General features: G+C 33.1%; 1 protein-coding gene across 1 annotated transcript in view; it reads left to right on the forward strand.

Moving 5' to 3' along the window:
- Window positions 1-22,402, forward strand: part of LOC143056125 (uncharacterized) — a 240,686-nt gene that overhangs the window by 98,893 nt on the left and 119,391 nt on the right. Inside the window, exons 41-51 of the mRNA XM_076229211.1 lie at window positions 3,647-3,764; window positions 4,864-5,042; window positions 10,109-10,268; window positions 12,556-12,753; window positions 12,867-13,103; window positions 14,873-15,032; window positions 16,723-16,964; window positions 17,901-18,031; window positions 18,918-19,071; window positions 19,839-20,060; window positions 20,663-20,756. Coding sequence (XP_076085326.1) covers window positions 3,647-3,764; window positions 4,864-5,042; window positions 10,109-10,268; window positions 12,556-12,753; window positions 12,867-13,103; window positions 14,873-15,032; window positions 16,723-16,964; window positions 17,901-18,031; window positions 18,918-19,071; window positions 19,839-20,060; window positions 20,663-20,756 — 1,895 coding nt within the window. The remainder of the gene's footprint in view (window positions 1-3,646; window positions 3,765-4,863; window positions 5,043-10,108; window positions 10,269-12,555; window positions 12,754-12,866; window positions 13,104-14,872; window positions 15,033-16,722; window positions 16,965-17,900; window positions 18,032-18,917; window positions 19,072-19,838; window positions 20,061-20,662; window positions 20,757-22,402) is intronic.

Consider the following 22,402-nt stretch of genomic DNA (forward strand, 5'->3'; position numbering starts at 1 on the left):
TTACCTTCCTTTATTTCTATGAAAAACAACCTACTTTAAATTATAAAAAGTGCAAAAATTCAATGGCGGTCAATAATTTCAGTAAAATGAAGAAATATTTGCATTTTAAGACGCGTACGAAAATTTAGTATCTTTTTCCTTAAAGAAAGCATATTTTACGAAGAACAGACAATCCTGATGTACAAAAAGTACTGAAAAAATATGGCGGTTAATAATTTGTATCAAAATAAAGTAATATCTGCATTCCTATTTCACAAAAATAAAAGTTAAAGTATTTTAAATCTTATTGTATCTATTTCTTATTAAAGGGGCACTAGCTGTCAAATTCATGGTCACCGATTTGACTCAAATTCTCATATTTGAATTATAGCAATGTAAAACATTTATCCAAACTATCAAAAGTCTAAAATAAACAGTTTACAGAGCATGGGGTAGATAATATATAGGTTTGTTTCGTGTGTATTTTAGTCCAGACGCCATTTAATTAACTTGATTTGACCTCAGACGACCATATAAGCGATGTAAACATAAATAAAGATATGAATAGATTAAACCAGCACGTGCACTTGAATTTTTATAGGTCTGTTTCATTTTATTTTATGGATTAAAAATAGATGTTTCTCATTGTTTTTAACCGTATAAGAATGATTTTATGTACATCGAATTAGTAAACAAATGATTTACCGTAGTTTCACTTTCATTTTTGACATTCTTTTTCTTTAAATAACCAGTACACGTACAATGCATGTGTTGTCAATTTCTAGCTAGGGGTTAAATTGAAGTTCACATGAGTACGGATTTAAAGAGGTTGACTCATTCACTTGCAAGTGAATAACTAATTGTCAATGTTTCTTAGCGTAATTTGACAAAATGGAACCTTTTTGGCTTCAAAAGCGAATTGTTATTTCACTATTTCACTTTCATTATTGATTGAACAGAAAAAAATCAAACTTTAGATTTTTTATATATCTCGTAGCTATAGTGCCCCTTTAAAAGACTTGTCTCAAGATGTTAAAAATAACTTTTTTTTAATAAAATCAAGAATAGTTTTGGTAATTTTGAACAATTGCGAACACAATTTTAGTATGTTTTTTCTGACATTCCTGTAAATCTATGAAAAACAACCTACTCTAAACAATAAAAAGTACAAAAATCCAATTGCCGTCAATAATTACAGTAAAATGAAGAAATATTTGTATTTTAGGCAACGTGTACGAAAATTTAGTATCTTTTTTCTTAAAGAAAGCATATATTATGAAGAACAGTTAATCCTGATGTACAAAAAGTACTGAAATCATTTGGCGGTTAATAATTTGTACCAAAATAAAGTAATATCTGAATTCCTATTTCACAAAAATGAAAGTTAAAGTATATTGATCCTTATTATATCCTATTCCAATTAAAAGACTTGTCTTGAGATGTAAAAAATAACTGATTTCAAATAAAATGGTATCATTTTTAATAAAAAAAAGAATGATTTGGGATATTTTGAATAATGCGAATAAAATTTTAGTATGATTTCTTTGACATTCTTTTAATTTTATGAAAAAACTACCAATTTTAAACTATATACAGTAAAAAAATCAAATAGTGGTCAATAATTTCCATTCAAATGAAGAAATGATTGCATTCTGGTTCAACAAAATCAAAGGTAAACAGATACTTATCCTTCAAATATTCAAATTTAATACAAAATTAGTCATAAAAAGGAATTTATACATTTTGTAACAACTGATTGCAATTGAAGTTACAATATTTTCAAATATGAGAAGAAATATTTGCATTTTAGGCAACTCGTACAAAAGTTTAATACCTTTTTCCTTTAAGTAAACATAATTTATGAAGAACAGCAAATCCTGATGAACAAAAAGTACTGAAATCATATGGCGGTTAATAATTTTTATCAAAATAAAGCAATATCTGCATTCCTATTTCACAAAAATAAAAGTTATTTTAAAGTATTTTAAATCTTCTTATATCCTATTCTAATTAAAAGACTTGTCTTGAGATGTTAAAAATAACTGATTCCAAATAAAATGGTATCATTTTTGATAAAAAGAAGAATGATTTTGGGTATTTTATATAATGCGAATAAAATTTTAGTATGATTTCTTTGACATTCTTTTAATTTTATGAAAAAGCTACCAATTTTAAACTATATACAGTAAAAAAATCAAATAGTGGTCAATAATTTCCATTCAAATGAAGAAATTATTGCATTCTGGTTCAACAAATCAAAAGTAAACAGACACTTATTCTTCAAATATTCAAATTTTATACAAAATTAGTCATAAAAAGGAATTTATAACAACTGTTTGCAATTGAATTTACAATATTTTCAAATATGAGAAGAAATATTTGCATTTTAGGCAACTCGTACAATAGTTTAATACCTTTTATCCTTTAAGTAAACATAATTTATGAAGAACAGCAAATCCTGATGAACAAAAAGTACTGAAATCATATGGCGGTTAATAATTTGTATCAAGATAAAGCAATAACGACATTCTTATTCCACAAAAATAAAAGTTGAAGTTTTTTAATTCTTATTATATCTCAATTCTAATTAAAAGACTTATCTCGAGTTGTTTGAAATAACTGATTTCAAATAAAATAGTGTCATATTTTAAATAAAAAGGAGATTAATTTTTGGTAGTTTTTAACAATGCGAACAAAATTTTAATATGATTTCTCTGACATTCTTTGAATTTGAAACTATAAAAAGTTAAAAATTCCAATGGCGGAAAATTACCGGCATTTTCGTAGGAAGAAGATCATGTTAACTAAGACATATAATACAATTATGTATTATATATGTCTCTGATGTTTACAATATTTAATACAAAACTATTAATCAACACAAACAATTTAACGCTTTAATTAAGCATCTTAAACTGTTAATGGTGTCTTCGTCGAGGTCAGCGTTCATAGATTGTAAACACTGTTGAGTTCGGTTTACATAAGAATTTGAAATATATACGTATCCGTTCGATCCGTGCATAAATTTGATTTACTGATCGATCGATGACAGTTGTCACGGTAACTCTCACATAGGTTATTTGACTTATCCGACGGATTCTATGGGTCACCGATCATCGATCAGTCAAACATCCGTCACCGATCAGTCACCGATCAGTCAAGTTCACGTCAAACAGTAACGCCTAAGGTTGCAAGTAATGTAGGGATGATGCAGCATATGTCAAGCATGGTTGAGTCGTTGCAGAAAAGGACAAGAGGTCCAAATTACATACAGACAAACAAAACTTGGATAGCTTTTATATATTTTATATGACAATGCGCAGTCGCCTAGACTAGAATCAAGCTTTCGCTACAACGGTACAGCGACCTTTGCGATATTACCACGACCTTAATTATTGCGCTCTCACAACGCTTCTACTACAACCTGATTTTAGCATGACCGCACTACTATTATTTTGAACATGTTCAAAGTTGGACATGCTAATCACAATCATGAAAACCTCACCAAGACCGTACTACGACCTTACTGCAATCTGCACAATCGCACTACGATCGTCAAAATTTGCACTTTTTTCACAGATCGTAGAGCGATTGTGGCCTAGTGTGACTGCGGTATTATGTATTGAAATTTTTTCATTTCATGAATATATAAATATAACTTTTGTAGTCTGATGCCACTTCCTTGAGTACAAACTTCAAATTTGAAGACCATGAATCTGGAATTGATTACTATAGAATACAGATTTATGAGAAGTCCCTTGGTACAAAGATACAACTTGTCCCAAGTAAGTTATATTTATCAAATGTACCATAATCATATGCCAGGGCACAAGAAGAAATGGTCCCAAGACGATAAATATCTGCTTCAAGTCATCATTAATCATGTTTTTGGCTACCAGTATGCAGATTATCCCAAATTATTTCATTAAAAAAATCCAGGCAAGATGTTTTTAACTGAACAGGATTGCATTGCTCGTCCCTTACTTAGTAGCAAACATACCAGTATTGGTGGTATACGTTCCTATTAAAACTAGATCATTCAACTCTACATGGGTTTAACCTACTAGAAATGATATGCACAGGTGGTTTACTAAGGACCTCTTTGTGGTTCAAATGAGTTTAAAATGTTACTGCCAAATTAATGTTCCATTTACATCCTATACTTTTAATATCTCATATAAAATAAGGAATCCTTTTCTGTTGTTGCGTTTCTTTTCAACCAAAGTATTCAAAGTATGGCTTTCAGGCTTCTTTGAGCCTCAAGCTTATTCTGATTTTATTAATGTTTATGCAATAAACGCCCCCTCCCCTTTACATAACAGCCTAAGTAGGTGAGATTTTTACCCACTCCCAGGCACACATGACTGTCTGGAAGCCCTTAATGGCTGTGTACTTCAATATCTTCCTTGAAAGTTGTTACTTGCAGGTTCCAGTCAACCCAGCTGATTGAGAAAAGACCTTGTTTGTCTTTCAGTTTTGGAATATGCTGCTAGGTCTTTATAATGCAGGTGCTTGTTTGAACACTCTTACTGAATTTGTCCTAGCAGGTTTGATTTAACATATATATTTTCTGTACTTCGATGTCTTAATAACCTTTGATGCTCTTGAGTAGAACATTGAACCGTTAGATTAGTGGTATCAAAAATTGAACAGGCAGGTCTGATAATTTCTCCAAAGAAATGTGAATTATTGCAAGCTGCATACAAAGATAGATATCAGATATCAGAATACAAGATTTCATTATTGCATCATTTTCATTAATGAAATCCTATCCAAATATTTATGAATTTATCGTACATTTTGTGTGTGTGTTTTAGAGGGTTAGGGTGTGTGAGATTTCTCTTTAAGGTTCTTCCATATCTAATGCGTAACTATATATTACAGAAATTAAAGGTGAATGGTTGAATTTATTTGAAAACCAATCAAGAACATCCTACACTCGCACAGGAATGTCGCTAAAACTTGGGGCTATTTACAGTGTCAGAGTGGGATCCCTTAACAAAGCAGGAAATATGGCAGTTTATGAAACAGATAGTGTTAGAGTGGATACATCATCACCTTCTGTAAGTTAAATATATGTTGACGTCACTAAAATTAACAGCTTGTTGTAATTATGAAATTGAGATTTGTCTATTTTTATGCCCCACCTACGATAGTAGAGGGGCATTATGTTTTCTGGTCTGTGCGTCCGTTCGTCCGTCCGTCCGTTCGTCCGTCCGTCCGTTCGTCCGTCTGTCTGTCCGTCCGTTCGTTCGTCCGTCTGTCCCGCTTCAGGTTAAAGTTTTTGGTCGAGGTAGTTTTTGATGAAGTTGAAGTCCAATCGACTTCAAACTTGGTACACATGTTCCCTATGATATGATCTTTCTAATTGTAATGCCAAATTAGAGATTTTACCCATATTTCACGGTCCACTGAACATAGAAAATGATAGTGCGAGTGGGGCATTCGTGTACTGAGGACACATTCTTGTTTAATACTGCATGACAACCAAAAGCTGTATTTTTTTGGCAACATGTCTTGTTGATATGCAAATTTTTCACATGTCTCCATTATTCACATTTAAATCTTTTTATGCTCTAAAAAATTGCCAAATGTTGTAGAAGCTTATAAGCAGACAGAATTGGGGGAAAATCCTTTATAATTGTTATACGCCCGTCGTCTTTTAGACGGGACGTATTATGGTATACCGTTGTCCGTCTGTCTGTCCGTCCGTCCGTCCGTCCGTCCGTCGTCCACACTTCGGAAAATAACTCAAAAACACTTTCACCAATTTCTATGAAACTTAAGTGAATTGTTTATATCTATTGATGTAAGCTCCCTTTCAATTTTTATAAATTTCAGATTTTAAGTTTTGGATTTATGGGGCTTTATTCATAAAAAAAGGGGGATTTTCAACACTTCGGACAATAACTCAAAAAGGCTTTCACCAATGTCCATGAAACTTTGGTGAATTGTTTATATCTATTGATGTAAGCTACCTTTCAATTTTTATAAATTTCAGATTTTAAGTTTTGGATTTATGGTGCTTTATTCATAAAAAAAGGGGGATTTTCAACACTTTGGACAATAACTCAAAAAGGCTTTTACCAATGTCCATGAAACTTTGGTGAATTGTTTATATCTATTGATGTAAGCTCCCTTTCAATTTTTATAAATTTCAGATTTTAAGTTTTGGATTTATGGGGCTTTATTCATAAAAAAAAGGGGGATTTTCAACACTTCGGACAATAACTCAAAAAGGCTTTCACCAATGTCCATGAAACTTTGGTGAATTGTTTATATCTATTGATGTAAGCTCCCTTTCAATTTTTATAAATTTCAGATTTTAAGTTTTGGATTTATTGGGCTTTATTCATAAAAAAAAGGGGGATTTTCAACACTTCGGACAATAACTCAAAAAGGCTTTCACCAATGTCCATGAAACTTTGGTGAATTGTTTATATGTATGTAAACTCCCTTTCAATTTTTATAAATTTCAGATTTTACATTTCCGTGTTATGAATTTTTATGCTTAAAAAAGGGGGGATTTTCCAATTTTGGGACAATAACTAACACTTTCACAAAATTTTAGGCAACTTTGATAAATTGTTTATATCTATTGACATAAGCTCCCTTTCCATTTTTATAAATTTTAGATTTTACGTTTTCTCAAGTAATGAATTTTTATACTTAAAAAAGTGGGATTTTATGAAACTTTGGTGAATATATTAATGTAACATCCCTTTTGATTTGTATATATATTTCTAGTTGATCATATAAATTCATTTAAAGCATAAAAGACAAGTTAAAAGAGCAACGGGCGTATCATGCGCTTAAGCGCAGCCCTTTATTAGTTTTATTGGAAAATGACGCTTTCAGCGGCATGTTTCCGATACTGGTGAACTGAACTTCCATTATATTTCTGTGACTACCGCGCTTGATTGTATCTGTATGACATGTGAATAAATTGTCGATATCGATGCTGGCTTTAAACAACGGATTTATTGTCGGGGCGGGAGAACAGATTTGAAGCTCTCTACGTTTGATGTGTGCACAACAGTGTCATCTAGTTGATTCGGCGCGATCACTGTCTTACGGAAGTCTAGTCAAATCGGCACCTGGTCAATTCGGCATCCGGTATAGTCAAATCAGCATCTAGTCAAATTGACACCTGGATAAAGCGGCACTTAATTGATATAGTCAATTTGGCACCAATGTTAGATTTGTTTAATATATATTTTTAACAGTATTTTAAGCAAAAACAGAAAAAATAAGGAATGGGTTGTCCTAGCCCAAATAATTGTGACGTCTGGCATAATTATATGGACTAGGGTTGTCCAGAAATTTTACAGTATTTGCCCTAGAAGAGGTAGATAAGGAAGGGGTTGGTCAGAAATATTAACCTAATTTTATCATGTTTATTCACATTTTTTAATAAGGGTTGAATTATTTATATATATTATTGGATGCCTAATTGACTTTAAATAGGTGCTGATTTGACTAGATGTCGATTTAACCAGGTGCCGGTTTGACTTTTTCTATGGGTGCCGATTTGACTTGTACCCTATTATTAAGGCCCTAAAGTGAGTTTGAATATTGTACGGTGTTTTACTTGGCGGAATGTCAATACACTCACAATAAGAGTTATTCTTTACTTGCTTTTCCACAATAATTGTTTATTGGTATTCTTTGAATTTCTCGGCAGTTATGGTTTTCTTCGGACATGCTTTTAAGAGTAATTCATCTGGTTCAATAGCGTGAATCAGCCCATCAACTTCTTTATACATAAATACTAACTTTGGCTTCAACACCTTATTCGTCCTTGTCTGGAGATCTTGTTGTAGTTCCAGTTTGGCAAGCATTTTGGAGACTTATCCATCCTCTTTTGACTTGTAATCTCTGTTGATAAATTTAGCTGCTTGACATGTTTATTTTTGTTACCAGGTAGGGGTTGCATGTGATGGTTCCATATTAAATTATGAGATCAATTCCTAAAGGTCTAGTTCATTATCCAATCTGACTCAAATTTCAAAAACTGGAATGCCACCCAAGTTGAATATATGGTGACCCTCTATAACAGCGTAATTACTTGGAATTGTGTTTAATACCATGATAGTTCAATGGCATAAACTTAAATGGAAACAGAATTTAACATGAACGATTGTGGATTAGTGTAAAAAAAAAAACTAGCTTACTATGATATATGGTTAAAGAATGAATATCAAATTATATGGGTCATGGGTAGAGTTGTTATAAAATATCAATATGGCAGAGAAGTGGTTTCAAGTTTCATATAAAGGGACCTGACTGACATGAAATAAAAAATTCAAAGGAGTATCCCTATTTGTCTAATCTTCAATGTGAAATAAAACAAGTATAACAATCTATAATACTAAAATAACAAGGTCCAATTTGTCAGCCGTCATCGGGTAAAAACGACAAATCAAAGAATTCAACTTTGTATATAGCTAATATAGGACAATGGTGTAGATTAAAAATTACACTACTCCAGACCCTTTTGTTTTCCACATAATTGATATTGCCAATAATTAACAAGTTCCGGTTCGAATCCGATACCGATACCAATAGTATATTCACCTGTTACCTATTACCTTTTCTGTACGTTCCGCATCTAACAGGCGCACCACCAAACAGTGTATTTGATTTTGCTATATACACAGGTCATAATCACAGGGTTGACACTACTAAATTCAATCATTGACAACTTTATAGGACAATTCTGTTGATTAAAAAATACTCCATTCCAGGAACTTTTGCTTTCCAAATAATTAAGATTACCAATAATTGATAAGTTCCAGGTCAAACTGGTTCAAACAGAAAGATTTGAAAGCAGAGAAAACTGTGCATCTTATAATCTGCATGACAATACCAATACTAAATTAAGGCCTACACATAGTTATATACTTTATTTCAATCACGGACCCGCGATATTACGGGTGTGTTCTAGTATTGTGTAAATCTACAGAAATAGAATTTGCTTCAAGTAACAGAAATACCTACATTTGTGTATGTCACTAGTAACTTATTTAATGAGTATGTGGGTAATTAGTCCTATAACATATGACCTTAGGAGCATTATTTACTATTTCTATTTACTGTTCTGATAATTTATTTTTACTATCAATGTGTCTCACTTCGCATTCAAAAATTTAAAACAAATGAAAATATCAGTATAAAAACGTTAACAATTGAATAAGAATGTGAAGTCATATGTTATAGGACTATTAGGGTATAAGAGCTTATTACAACAGGCTCTTCATAATCATTTGGTTTGAAAGGATACTAGTAGTCTGTATTCTTGATTTAGAAAAATATAATTGCATGAAAAAAAATACACATTACTTAGAATACTTTAGATCAGTCAGGTAGTCTTTATATAGTACATACAAAAGAACAGCCAGTAGTCATTGAATATTGTTGATCATATAAATAGTCTTGACCTATTTATTAGTACAAAATAACAGCTAGTAATCATTGGATATTGTATATCATTCCAGTATTCTTGACCTATTTATCTGTACAAAAAAAAACCAGACAGTAGTCATTGGATACTGTAGATCATCCAGGTAGTCTTGGCCTATTTATTTGTACAAAAAAAAACAGCCAGTAGTCATTGGATACTGTAGATCATTTAGGTAGTCTTCACTTCACACACTCATGTACAAGTATCAATTATATGCTTACGAGACATTTTGCAATGTTCAACTTATTAAGGTATGTGAAAATCATGACTTGCATAAAAAATATCCCAATATTAGAGGCAGTGCCATAATTTTTCCTCAGAGCTTTCAGCTCTTTGATATTTACTCTAAATTAGAAATGCTAACATCTTTGCAATAATTAGTAGTACTGGTAAGAAAAAATCATCAAGGGGGTTCATATTTTTGCTAATTTCGAGATTGCAAAGAAAAACCAACATAAAATTTCTCGATGCGTAAATTTAATCTTTCTGGAAAATGCAAAGGATAAGTAATTTTAATCTTTTTGGAAAATGCAAAGGACAAGAAAAACACATCGTAAAACTTTATTCACAAACCAGTTTTCAGTTGAAATTGCAAAATCCATACTTAATAAAAATAAACCACTTTACAACTTATTATTCTGCTTTTTATATTGATTATTTTAATAGGTTAAGTGGTTGAAAGTAGGTACATTAGTCTCAGGTGAGGAGGAGAAAGTTCATGGATACGTGTGGCAAGCCAATACAAAAGGGATCAAGGCAGCCTGGTTAGCTGTTGACCCCGAATCTGGTGTAATTGGGTATGAGGTCGCTGTCGGAACTACTCCTGGTAAATATTCTCATATTAGTTATTTTCTAGGAAATGATACGTACTAATTAGCAGGTTGTCTGCATTTTAATATTCTGAATTATAATATTACAAAATATTTTCTGTGTTCTTAATGGTTTAAAGCATAGGGAATCCTCATTGATAAAACGTGATATTCACTGCGTCAAAATTCCAAGAGGTTAGTGTAAGAGTTGGTACAGGGTCTGTGTACCTAAATAAAGATATTCCAAGGCAATGTCAATGATGGAGGTCCAGGATGTCATGTAAATTCCCTTTTTATACGTCCGTCAAAATTTTGACGGGACGTATTATGGTATACAAATGTCCGGTGTCCGTCCGTCTGTCTGTCCGTCCGTCTGTCTGTCTGTCCGTCTGTCCGGCGTATACATGTCGCACTGTAACTTGAGAACGACTTATCCAAATTTCATGAAACTTTATATAGTTGTTTCTTATGATAGTCAAATGATCTGTATACTTTTTGGTGAAAATAAGATTTAAACTTTTTGAGTTACGGCACTTTGTAACTAAAACAGGGGTGTGTTTTTTTCACATGTCGCACCGTATCTCAAAAACGTTTCTTGATTATTGCTTAAAACTTTACTTACTTCTTAGTTATATTAATCTTAATATCTGTATACTTTTTGGTGATGATTCAAAATTTCATTTTTGAGTTTTTGAGTATTTTGTAAAAAAAGGTTGAGGTTTTTTTTACATGTCGCGCCGTATCTCAAAAACGATTTATGATTATTGCTTAAAACTTTACACACTACTTTGTTATATTAATCTAAAGATCTGTATACTTTTTGGTGATGACTCAAAATTTTATTTTTGAGTTATTGAGTATTTTGTAAAAGAGGGGAAGGTTTTTTTTACATGTCGCGCCGTATCTCAAAAACAATTTATGATTATTGCTTGAAACTGTACACACTTCTTCGTTATACTAATTTAAAGATCTGTATACTTTTTTGGTTTGATTCAAAATTTTATTTTAGTGATATTTGCAAAAAAAAGGGTGTGTGGGGGGGTTCACATGTCCCGCCATGTCTCAAAAACAATAAATGGTTATTGCTTAAAACTTCCTCAGAAACTATTTATGATTATTGCATAAAACTTCCACACAAGACGTCGGGCATATCATGCGCTCATGGCGCAGCTGTTTATTGTTCTCTTTTCTTCTAAAATACGCCCGTCAAAATTTTGATGGTACGTAATATGTTATACAAATGTCCGGTGTCCGTCCGTCCGTCTGTCGGTCTGTCCGTCGTACCGTCTGTCCGTCCAGCGTAAACATGTCGCACCATAACTTGAGAACGACTTATCCAAATTTCATGAAACTTAATATGGTTGTTTCTTATGATGGTCAAATGACCTGTATACTTTTTGGTGAAAATAAGATTTAAACTTTTTGAGTTACCACAATTTGTAACTAAAACAGGGGTGTGGTTTCTTTTTCACATGTCGCACAGTATCTCAAAAACGATTCTTGATAATGGCTTAAAACTTTAAAGACTTCTTAGTTATATTTATCTTAATATCTGTATACTTTTTGGTGATGATTCAAAATTTCATTTTTGAGTTATTGAGTATTTTGTAAAAAAGAGTAGGGTTTTTTTACATGTCGCACCATATCTCAAAAATGATTTATGATTATTGCTTAAAACTTTACATACTACTTTGTTATATTAATTTGAAGATCTGTAAATTTTTTGGTGATAATTCAAAATTTTATTTTTGAGTTATTGAGTATTTTGTAAAAAACGGGGAGATTTTTTTACAAGTCACACCACATCTCAAAAACAATTTATGATTATTGCTTAAAACTTTACACACTCCTTTGTTATATTAATCTAAAGATCTGTATATTTTTTGGTTGTGATTAAAAAAATTATTTTAGTGATATTTAGTTTTTTGAAAAAAATAAAAGAGGGGGGGGGGTCACATGCCCGCCTATCTCAAACACAATATATGGTTATTGCTTAAAACTTTCTCAGAAACTATTTATGATTATTGCATAAAGCTGCCACACAAGGCGTCGTCGTATCATGCGGTCATGTCGCAAATGTTAATTGGGCCTGATCGAACCTGCTCCTTGAAAAAAAAATGCTATATTTTTGTTTAAAAAGGGTTCTCACCAGGACAACTCCTTTGAAAACAACCTTCATGTAATGCCATGTAATATGTTTTTACATTCATCACTAACTCATTTCTTGTTTATGGAATACTTTAATAGGGGGGTTATTATTGTTGAGTAATAGCTCACAGTTTAACTTGTTTATTATTATAATAGGTGGGACAGACAAATTAGGATGGACCTTATATGGTGCAGAGAATGATGTATATATACAAAGTCTCAGTCTAAATATTACCAACTTGACTACCAAGGAACCTGTTTATTACGTCAATCTGAAGGCCCAGAATGGAGCTCAATTACTCAGCTCGGTGATCACATCTACTCCTATTGTTGTTGTTGAAGAGGACAAAAAAGGTAATTGCTCTATGAGTCTGTGTATTATGTCATGTGTTGCTGTATATTATATATCATTTAAATCAGGTCTTACATTTTCTTGATTGAATTTCATTGTACATTGTTGTATATAGGTCTTGTTGTTGATGGAGCTGATAGAACAGATGAAAACACCTCAGAACTGGGCGTGGATGTAGACTACACCGTTGATACCACCACTGTTACTATACAGTTTAATGGATTTGAAAGTCACCTCCATGGTGTGATGATGTATGAGTGGGCTGTAGGTACCTCACCAGGTGGAGAAGATGTACAGCCATTCATGAGTGAGGGTATCATACATTTAGAGGAAGAAAATGTAGCTGGAGACGGTAAGTATGAATATGTCTGGCTCAGTTTAAATCATAATTATTAGGGTCTTGCCAAATGGCAGGTCGCTCTATAGTCCCTCCTTCCATCTGTCCATCCATCCGTAACAAATTGTGTCCGCTCTATATCTAGAGTACCATTATAACTGCATACTTCATACTCGACATGTATATTAACCAACACCAGAGGGTGTGTCATAATGTTTCCTATGGTAAAGATCGTGTCCGCTCTATATCTTGAGAACCGTTTTGATTTCAAAGTTTATACTTGACATGTATATTAACCAACACCGATGGTGTGTCATAAGGTATGTACAACTTCCTAGGTCAAAGGTCAAGGAAAAAACTGGTTTCAGTTGACAACCTCTTGTGCAATGGTAAAGATAGTGTCCGTTCTATATCTTGAGAACCGTTATGATTTCAAAGTTTATACTAGACACATATATTAACCAACACCAGAGGAGGTGTCATGATGGGAGTACAACTTTCCAGGTCGAAGGTACTGGTCAAAAACTTTGGTTCAATTGACAACCCGGGCCTGTCCTATGGTGAAGACTGTGTCCAATCAATATCTAGAGAACCGTTAAGATTTTAAAGTTAATGCTTGTCATGTATATTAACCATCACCAAAGACGGTGTCATAATGTATGTACAACTTCCAAGGTGAAAAAAAGTCAAGGTCAAACACTTTGATTTCAGTTGACAATCCCGGCATGTCCTATTGTAAAGATTGTGTCCTCTCTATATCTTGAGAACCATTATGATTTCAAATTTTATACTTGACATAGTATTAATTAACACCAGATGTTCTGTCATAATGTATGTACAACTTCTTAGGTGAAAGGTCAAGGTCAAAAACTCAGTTGACAGCCCCATGGCTTGTGGTAAAGATACAATTTTTTTCCACATGTTATGTAAAGTGTTTGCCAACAGAAATGGCTACCATTTCAATGATATTTAGTTTTTGTTGTTAGTACATGTAGCACCATAAAGATTTAGTAATATATGGAAACAATCATTAATAAATGTTATAAACAGTTAAGAGTTGAAAGAAGCAAAACGTTAGGTTTATCAACTATAACTTGTAGAGTTTCGTCAACTCATTAAAAATGGTAAATAATTTTATTAGTGGCAACTAAACCCAGATTAAGATTACTTTTGACAAATTTCATTTTGAACTCCTCCTAAAAAGATGATCAAAGAGCCATTTTTTCTTGACAGTATATTTGGTAATTTCACAGGGAATATGAACCCATAACAATTATATTATACTGGAATAATTTAATTTTGGATGTAACACGTCTTCTGATTGGCTGACGTTATTTTGTTATGAGCCCATAGACATAATTTAGTCATGTGACCGTGACGTCATCAACATTTTTTCAAGGTTTTCTACAGTTTAAAATGGAATTTAGAATTAAATTATAAGAAATGACTGTAGTATTTTTAGTCTATTCGAAATAACATGCTACACGCGTTATTCAGTGTGCACCAAATTTTTTATGTTATTTCTTCATAGACAGAAAAAATATTACAGTCATTCCTTAAATATCCTGATTTCAACACTAACTACCTCTCTGGTCTTTGTTTTCCTTCACAGAGTATAAGGGGTCATATTCCTTGGCAAAATCGAAGAATCAAATGCAGGATTTTTACTCAATATTAGAACTTACAAAAAAATGTGCCAATATGCATTATTTTTCTGCTAATGTTCGAAAAGATCATGTGTATCATTGAGAGAGCGTTATATTCAATATTTTTCTGACTTGCAGGAGTAACAAGTTCTGGACATGCTCATGCCACATTACCGTTGAAGCCGGAGACCATGTATTATGCCTCTGTAAGGGGAATCACAAATGTTGGAAATGTTTTGCAATCATCATCTGATGGTTTTATTGGTGATATTTCACCACCGTTGATCACTATTGACAGGTTAGTCAAACAAGTTAATGTACAATATTTTAAGGTTATTACACGAAAGTTTTAATAACCAATTTACTAAAAACATAGACATCTTACAGCTTACAATTACATAAAGTTGAACCTATTTATTGTTTAACAAAATAATTATGTTATTATGTGTGTTCCTGTCTTGAAAGTTAAAGGCATTATGAGCTCACCTTGCCCACAAGAAAATGTTAAACTAGACCACGTTTCCTGCTTTTTTTGTTCTTTGTAGTTACGTTTATTATTGAGTAAAAAAACGAATGGTATTTTTGATAGTTCAAATACATGTAACATTTGAAAATAAATTCTTGAATCATTCTACTATCATTTCAAGTTCCTTGGGTTTTAATATTCAGGAGTAATGAATCCAAAAGTTAGATGAAATAGTTTTTATACGCCCTACTTAGTAGTAATGTTTTTACGGTATACCAAAATCAATCCACGCTACTGGTTGTCTGTTAAAGATTGCATATTTTGGCGTTAATATTGAGTCACTGATAAGGTCTTTGCATCGGAACTAAACACATTTATTCTAAAAACAGTTATTGGCATGACACGGGTTATGTTCTTCTCATATATGTTATGATGGTATGATACTAAACCCCTAACGGGAAGGATTGTGCCTGATGTTCATATAATGAAATCATAATCTTTCAGTCAGTTTAATTGATGTCTGGAGCTGGCATGTCAGTTAACTGCTAGTAGTCTGTTGTTATTTATGTATTATTGTCATTTTGTTTATTTTCTTTGGTTACATCTTCTGACATCAGACTCGGACTTCTCTTGAACTGAATTTTAATGTGCGTATTGTTATGCGTTTACTTTTCTACATTGGTTAGAGGTATAGGGGGAGGGTTGAGATCTCACAAACATGTTTAACCCCGCCGCATTTTTGCGCCTGTCCCAAGTCAGGAGCCTCTGGCCTTTATTAGTCTTGTATTATTTTAATTTTAGTTTCTTGTGTACAATTTGGAAATTAGTATGGCGTTCATTATCACTGGACTAGTATATATTTGTTTAGGGGCCAGCTGAGGGACGCCTCCGGGTGCGGGAATTTCTCGCTACATTGAAGACCTGTTGGTGACCCTCTGCTGTTAATTTTTATTTGGTCGGGTTGTTGTCTCTTTGACACATTCCCCATTTCCATTCTCCATTTTACTACATTGTTGAATTAGTAGACTGTAGTTGTATAAAGAAGTATGGTGCAAACTTCTAAAAGTGACAAGCAAAGATCAACACTTCATCTATAGTCTAATAGTGAAAAACACATGAAGATAGTCAGTGTCTTATTTCATTTTAAAAATTTAAATAACAACCAAATAATGTTCATATTGGATGAAAACACGAAACTGATGTTGAAATAGGTTTTTTTTATCAGCTTTTTTTATTAACCAAATCATGAAATACTTTCACACAAAATTGAAAGAAACAAATCTTTGAAAGAAATATATAGGCTTTTTGGTCTTTAAAAACTATTATAGATCATGATAGATGGATAGAAACTTTCAAAAGAAAAAATGATCAACAAGTCAAGATCAAAGAGATTATGGTTATAAATTCCATTGGAGTTCACAATGTCCGTGAGCGTCCATTATTGAAAATGTAAATAGGCCAAGGTGTTGAAACCAGCTCTTTAGAGCTTCTAGTTGAACAACTTATAATTGTATTTTGATAGGTTAACAAATAAGATTCCAGCATATCAAGACATCACTAGTGGTAATTCTCTGTATCAGACAACAACTGACTCACTGACCGCCCAGTGGACATACAACGACACAGAGAGTGGTATAGTACGTGGGTGGTATTCAGTAGGAACCTATCCATTTGCTGAGGACATAGCCTCAATGGTAGAGGTAGAGATTTCATCCATGGATTTCAGTTCTTTACCATTGGCTTATGTTACTGCTATTGATACAGGTTATTATCTATTTGAACAATTTGTGAAAGAATCGTAGTAAATGTTGATAATAAAAGTTGTTTTAAGATTCAATTCATTCAGTTTCAGTCTTACAGTTAAAAAAATTACTCCCTTACCTTTCATATGACTTATTACAATAAATATGTACAAAAATCTTTTAAGTACCACCACTGTTAGTATCAAGTGGAATTCAAATCAAATAGGACTGCAATTATTCTTAATCATTGCCTTTGATTAAAGAAAATTGATAACTTGACTCCTGACAAGTTGAAGAAGTTGATTTGATTTAACAATTTGCAGTTTGGTCAATATTTTGAATGAGATACCATAATAAGAGAAAAAGACTTACAATCAAGTCACAAAATTGTTTGATATACCACATCATCTTATTATTATAACACAAAGAATACTAGTTGAAAGCAAAACTTTATTTCAACGTAATGGATGAGGGTCTTAATGGGGGTACCTACATGACGAATAACGGTAAAAATTCTTGCCAAATGACATAAACGGTATTTTTTTGTGCAGAACGATAAAATGTACACTTTATTTTAGACAATCAAAAAAAAAAAATTACTGATTACGACGAATCACGTTAGTTTTTTTCCAAAATTGACGGTAACATTTATTATTGAGCCCTCCGACAAATCACGGTAGTAATTATTTGACAGATCACAGTAAAATTTTAATCAATTTGACGCTAATGATAATGATCGTTTGAAGCCTGACGATAAAGGGCATCCATACCCTAATGGATGTATAATATGTGCATGAAATTATCAATATTAGACAAAAACCAATAGTTTTGCATAGATTGTTCTAACAAGGGAGATAATCATAATTGTACATAGCCGAAAAAAGATGTTTATATAGAAACGAAATAGAACCAGCAGCCCCCAAGAATCAGAGTATAAAATATACTGTATATGTTTTAGGAAAGCCAAACATTATCAGTATCTGGGCAGAGAACAAAGCTGGACTTGTATCTGAAGTAGCAACCGGATCAGTTATCATTGACAAATCTCCACCAGGGGAAGGCTTCGTCTCCTGTCCTGATTATGTGGGGGTGAGTATATCATTGACAAAACATCACCAGGGGAAGGCTTTGTCTCTTGCATTGTCCTGATTATGTTGGGGTGATTATATCATTGACCAAACTCCACCGGTAGATAGCTTTGTCTCTTGTCCTGATTATGTTGGGAAGAGTATCACCAGGGGAGGGTTTTTTCTCCTGTCCTGATTATATTGGGGTGAGTATATCATTGACAATACTCTAACAGGGGAAGGCTTTGTCTCCTGTCCTGATTATGTTGAGGTGAATATATATTATAAACAAATCTCCACCAGGAGAAGGCTTTGTCTCCTGTCCTGATTATGTTGGGGTGAGTATATCATTGACAAATCTCCAACAGGAGAAGGCTTTGCCTCCTGTTCCATGGGAAGGCTTTGAAATTGTCTCCTGTACATGACCTTCTTATAAAAATCAACATACTGGATGTAGGTGTAATGTGAATCTGCTAAAACCAAAGCTTTTACACCCCATTTACATTAGGTACATGTGTAAGGAGTGGTTATATTGTCAATCTCATGCCCAGGCAGTAGTTGTTGTGTAGAGTCAGAAAAAAAAAGATATCTTATTAACTGCATGGGTAACGCGATCCCTGCTCATGGTTTTCGAATATACGGGTGATTTTAAAATGTTGTCTGTTGGCAATTATCTCGGACATAGGTGGTGTCATCCGTTGCATTTTGTTTTCATTATGATGACTTTTTAAAGTAAAATCATGCCACAAAGATGACTGAAATTTCGTTAAATAAACACATTTAGGTGAAAAAATGAACTTATTCCAGATACATGTAGTATGATTTATGTCGTCGAGATTCATTCATGTTGTTAAAGGGTTCTATATTAAAAATAAAGTGATATATGTGTTTATCTTTATTGTTTACAGTTGCATGCTCCTATACTGTGTACATGGCATGGCTTCCTTGACAAACAGAGTCCTATACAGAAATACATCATAACAATGGGAAGCCAACAAGGATCAAATAATATCTTCAATGGAACTGAAGTCCCAGGATACATGAGTCAATATTCAATCCAAGGTGAGTTTTTATACATAAATTTTTTAACTGTTAAATTGTAACCAGTCTAAGGATAAAGGAGTCAATTCACAGTCCAAAATAAGTTTGATTTCATACTAAAACTGAAGTGTCACACTAACAATTTTTCAAGGATATTTCATTTTATACTAATTCGGTTCAAGGTAAGTTCTGTGTCATATTTTAATTTCTGTGGCATACTAAAATTGGTACAGAGATTGTTGAAGTGAATCATTAAATCAAAAAAATAACGCTTTATAAAATTGCTACTTTCATTTGATTTTAGCATATTAAAGTATCTTTATTATCTGAAGACTGAAATGTTGCACCTAAAGTTAATTATCAATTCTGTGATATTGCTATGCAGATTAATTTAGATACTCTGACAGCCAGGACATAGAAACATTGGTTGCTTCTAATTTTTTATATTATTATTGGGAAATGACATAGAATTGCCAAGCATGAATTAAGGCATCTTTAACATGTTGACCATGTTATACAATGACCAAATCAATTTAAATCTTTTAAATTTACTAATTGAATCAACTTAAATAGACACTTTAGTGTTTAAATTATGTCCAAAATCTTACATCAGATGTACTTCAAATTTTAGGCAAAAATAAATCTAACCAGCCTTCCTTTAGGGTTTGAGCGTTTCTGGTGAGAGTAATCCAGAAAACTGCTTCAGACGCACTAAATTAACTAAGTAATAGTCTTAGCTTAATTAACTTTACTGTAGTATAAATAAAAAATCTTATTTATTTGATTAGGTCTTGGTGACCAGTTACAGCACGGTGATAAATACTATGTGACAGTGACGGCAGTAAACTATGTTGACATGGAAGCTTACGCATTCTCTTCTGAGATTGGTATAGACTCAACACCACCAACATACGGTAAAGTAATTGACCTTCACACTACATACAGGGTAGATGTCACAGACACTGAGATGACGTTAGCCATGAATGCCAAGAAATGTGATACAGATGAAGGTAAGGACATATTTTGCCAGTAATGCATTAAGTGAACCCGTTAAGGCTGAAGACAAGTTGCATTTTAGGTGAAACATTTGAATGTATTTTAACACAAAATGTTTATTAACCTCCTGATACAAATCAGAGTTTATCTTGTTTTGATCTAACATTTAATGTTTCAAATTTTCAAGTATAATAGATTTGTATCAGTTTATCTTCATATTGCATTGAAATAAATGTGGTAAAAGATGGTAATAGATTTTGGTATAATATACTGTGAACCTGTTTGCCAAAAGCAATGTCAAACTTATGGAGGTAGTTGGCTCAATCTTCAATTATGAACTTTCTTGTGGTGTATACTTTTATTTAAAAAAAAAATTACTGACAAAGATGATGCATACTGCAGTATTTTACAGTTATTATATTGTATTTGAGAACCTACTTATATGGATCTTTGATTTTGAAGTTGCAAATATTTATTTTCTTGATAAGGTCAATCTAAAATATACTTCTGATTTGTCAATACAGTATTAAACTTATCATCAAAAAAGTTCAACTTTACTACCAGTATAATATATCATTCATAGTACACATATTATGTATTGTGATATGTTTTACAGAATGTGATTTGCTGGATGCCACTTGTTCGGAATCTATGACTTCAGTATCAGCAACGTGGCAATTATTCCAGGACCCCGAATCTGGTGTACAAAGGTCAGTTGACGATACAAAAAAATGATTGCACAAATTGCAGATGTAACCAGGTGACAACTGTTGTCATAAGTTCTTACAAAAAACGACTTATTTAGCTAAAAACTTCTAAATCAGTTATATACATACCATTCTGCCATACAAAACTTCCAAGCAGTAGAATTTAAAAATAAAAATAAAAAAATCCCAATTTACTTATTCAGAATCATACAGATGTCTTTACAATGTGAAGCTCTGATTTATACTTAATCTATAAAATTCTAAAAAAAAAGGCAACAAAAGCAATAAAAATCTGCCATTAACCCTATGGATTTGTTAGATAACAAAAGCATGATAAAAAATATAAGCCAACCACTAACAAGGTTACTGGCTTGAGACAGGAACAGGAAAATTGGAAGGGTTGATCATATTTTTAGCTCACCTGGCCCACAGGGCCAAGTGAGCTTTTCTCACCACTTGGCGTCCGTCGTCCGTCGTCCGTCGTCGTCGTCCGTCGTCCGTCGTCGTCGTCCGTCGTCGTCGTCGTCCTGCGTTAACTTTTACAAAAATCTTCTCCTCTGAAACTACTGGGCCAAATTTAACCAAACTTGGCCACAATCATCATTGGGGTATCTAGTTTAAAAAATGTGTCCGGTGACCCGGCCAACCAACCAAGATGGCCGCCATGGCTAAAAATAGAACATAGGGGTAAAATGCAGTCTTTGGCTTATAACTCAAAAACCAAAGCATTTAGAGCAAATTTGACAGGGGGTAATATTGTTCATCAGGTCAAGATCTATCTGCCCTTAAATTTTCAGATGAATCGGACATTTCGTTGTTGGGTTGCTGCCCCTGAAATGGTAATTTTAAGGACATTTTGCTGTTTTTGGTTATTATCTTGAATATTATTATAGATAGAGATAAACTGTAAACAGCAATAATGTTCAGCAAAGTTAGATCTACAAATAAGTCAACATGACCAAATTGGTCAGTTGACCACTTTAGGAGTTATTGCCCTTTATAGTCAATTTTTAACCATTTTTCGTAAATCTTAGTAATCTTTTAGAAAAATCTTCTCCTCTAAAAATAATGGGCCAAATTTAACCAAACTTGGCCATAATTATCATTGTGGTATCTAGTTTGAAAAATGTGTCCGGTGCCCTGCCAAACCAACCAAGATGGCCGCCATGGCTAAAAATAGAACATAGGGGTAAAATGGAGTTTTTGGCTAATAACTCAAAAACCAAAGCATTTAGAGCAAATCTGACAGGGTAAAATTGTTCATCAGGTCAAGATCTATCTGCTCTGAAATTTTCAGATAAATCGGACATTCTTTTGTTGGGTTGCTGCCCCTGAAATGGTAATTTTAAGGAAATTTTGCTTTTTAGCTCACCTGGCCCGAAGGGCCAAGTGAGCTTTTCTCATCACTTGGCGTCCGGCGTCCGTCGTCGTCCGTCGTCCGTCGTCCGTCGTCCGTCGTCCGTCGTCGTCGTCGTCCGTCGTCGTTAACTTTTACAAAAATCTTCTCCTCTGAAACTACTGGGCCAAATCAAACCAAACTTGGCCACAATCATCATTGGGGTATCTAGTTTAAAAAATGTGTGGCGTGACCCGGTCAACCAACCAAGATGGCCGCCACGGCTAAAAATAGAACATAGGGGTAAAATGCA

Source organism: Mytilus galloprovincialis, chromosome 13, assembly GCF_965363235.1.
Source record: "Mytilus galloprovincialis chromosome 13, xbMytGall1.hap1.1, whole genome shotgun sequence".
In the NCBI taxonomy this organism is placed as follows: domain Eukaryota; kingdom Metazoa; phylum Mollusca; class Bivalvia; order Mytilida; family Mytilidae; genus Mytilus; species Mytilus galloprovincialis.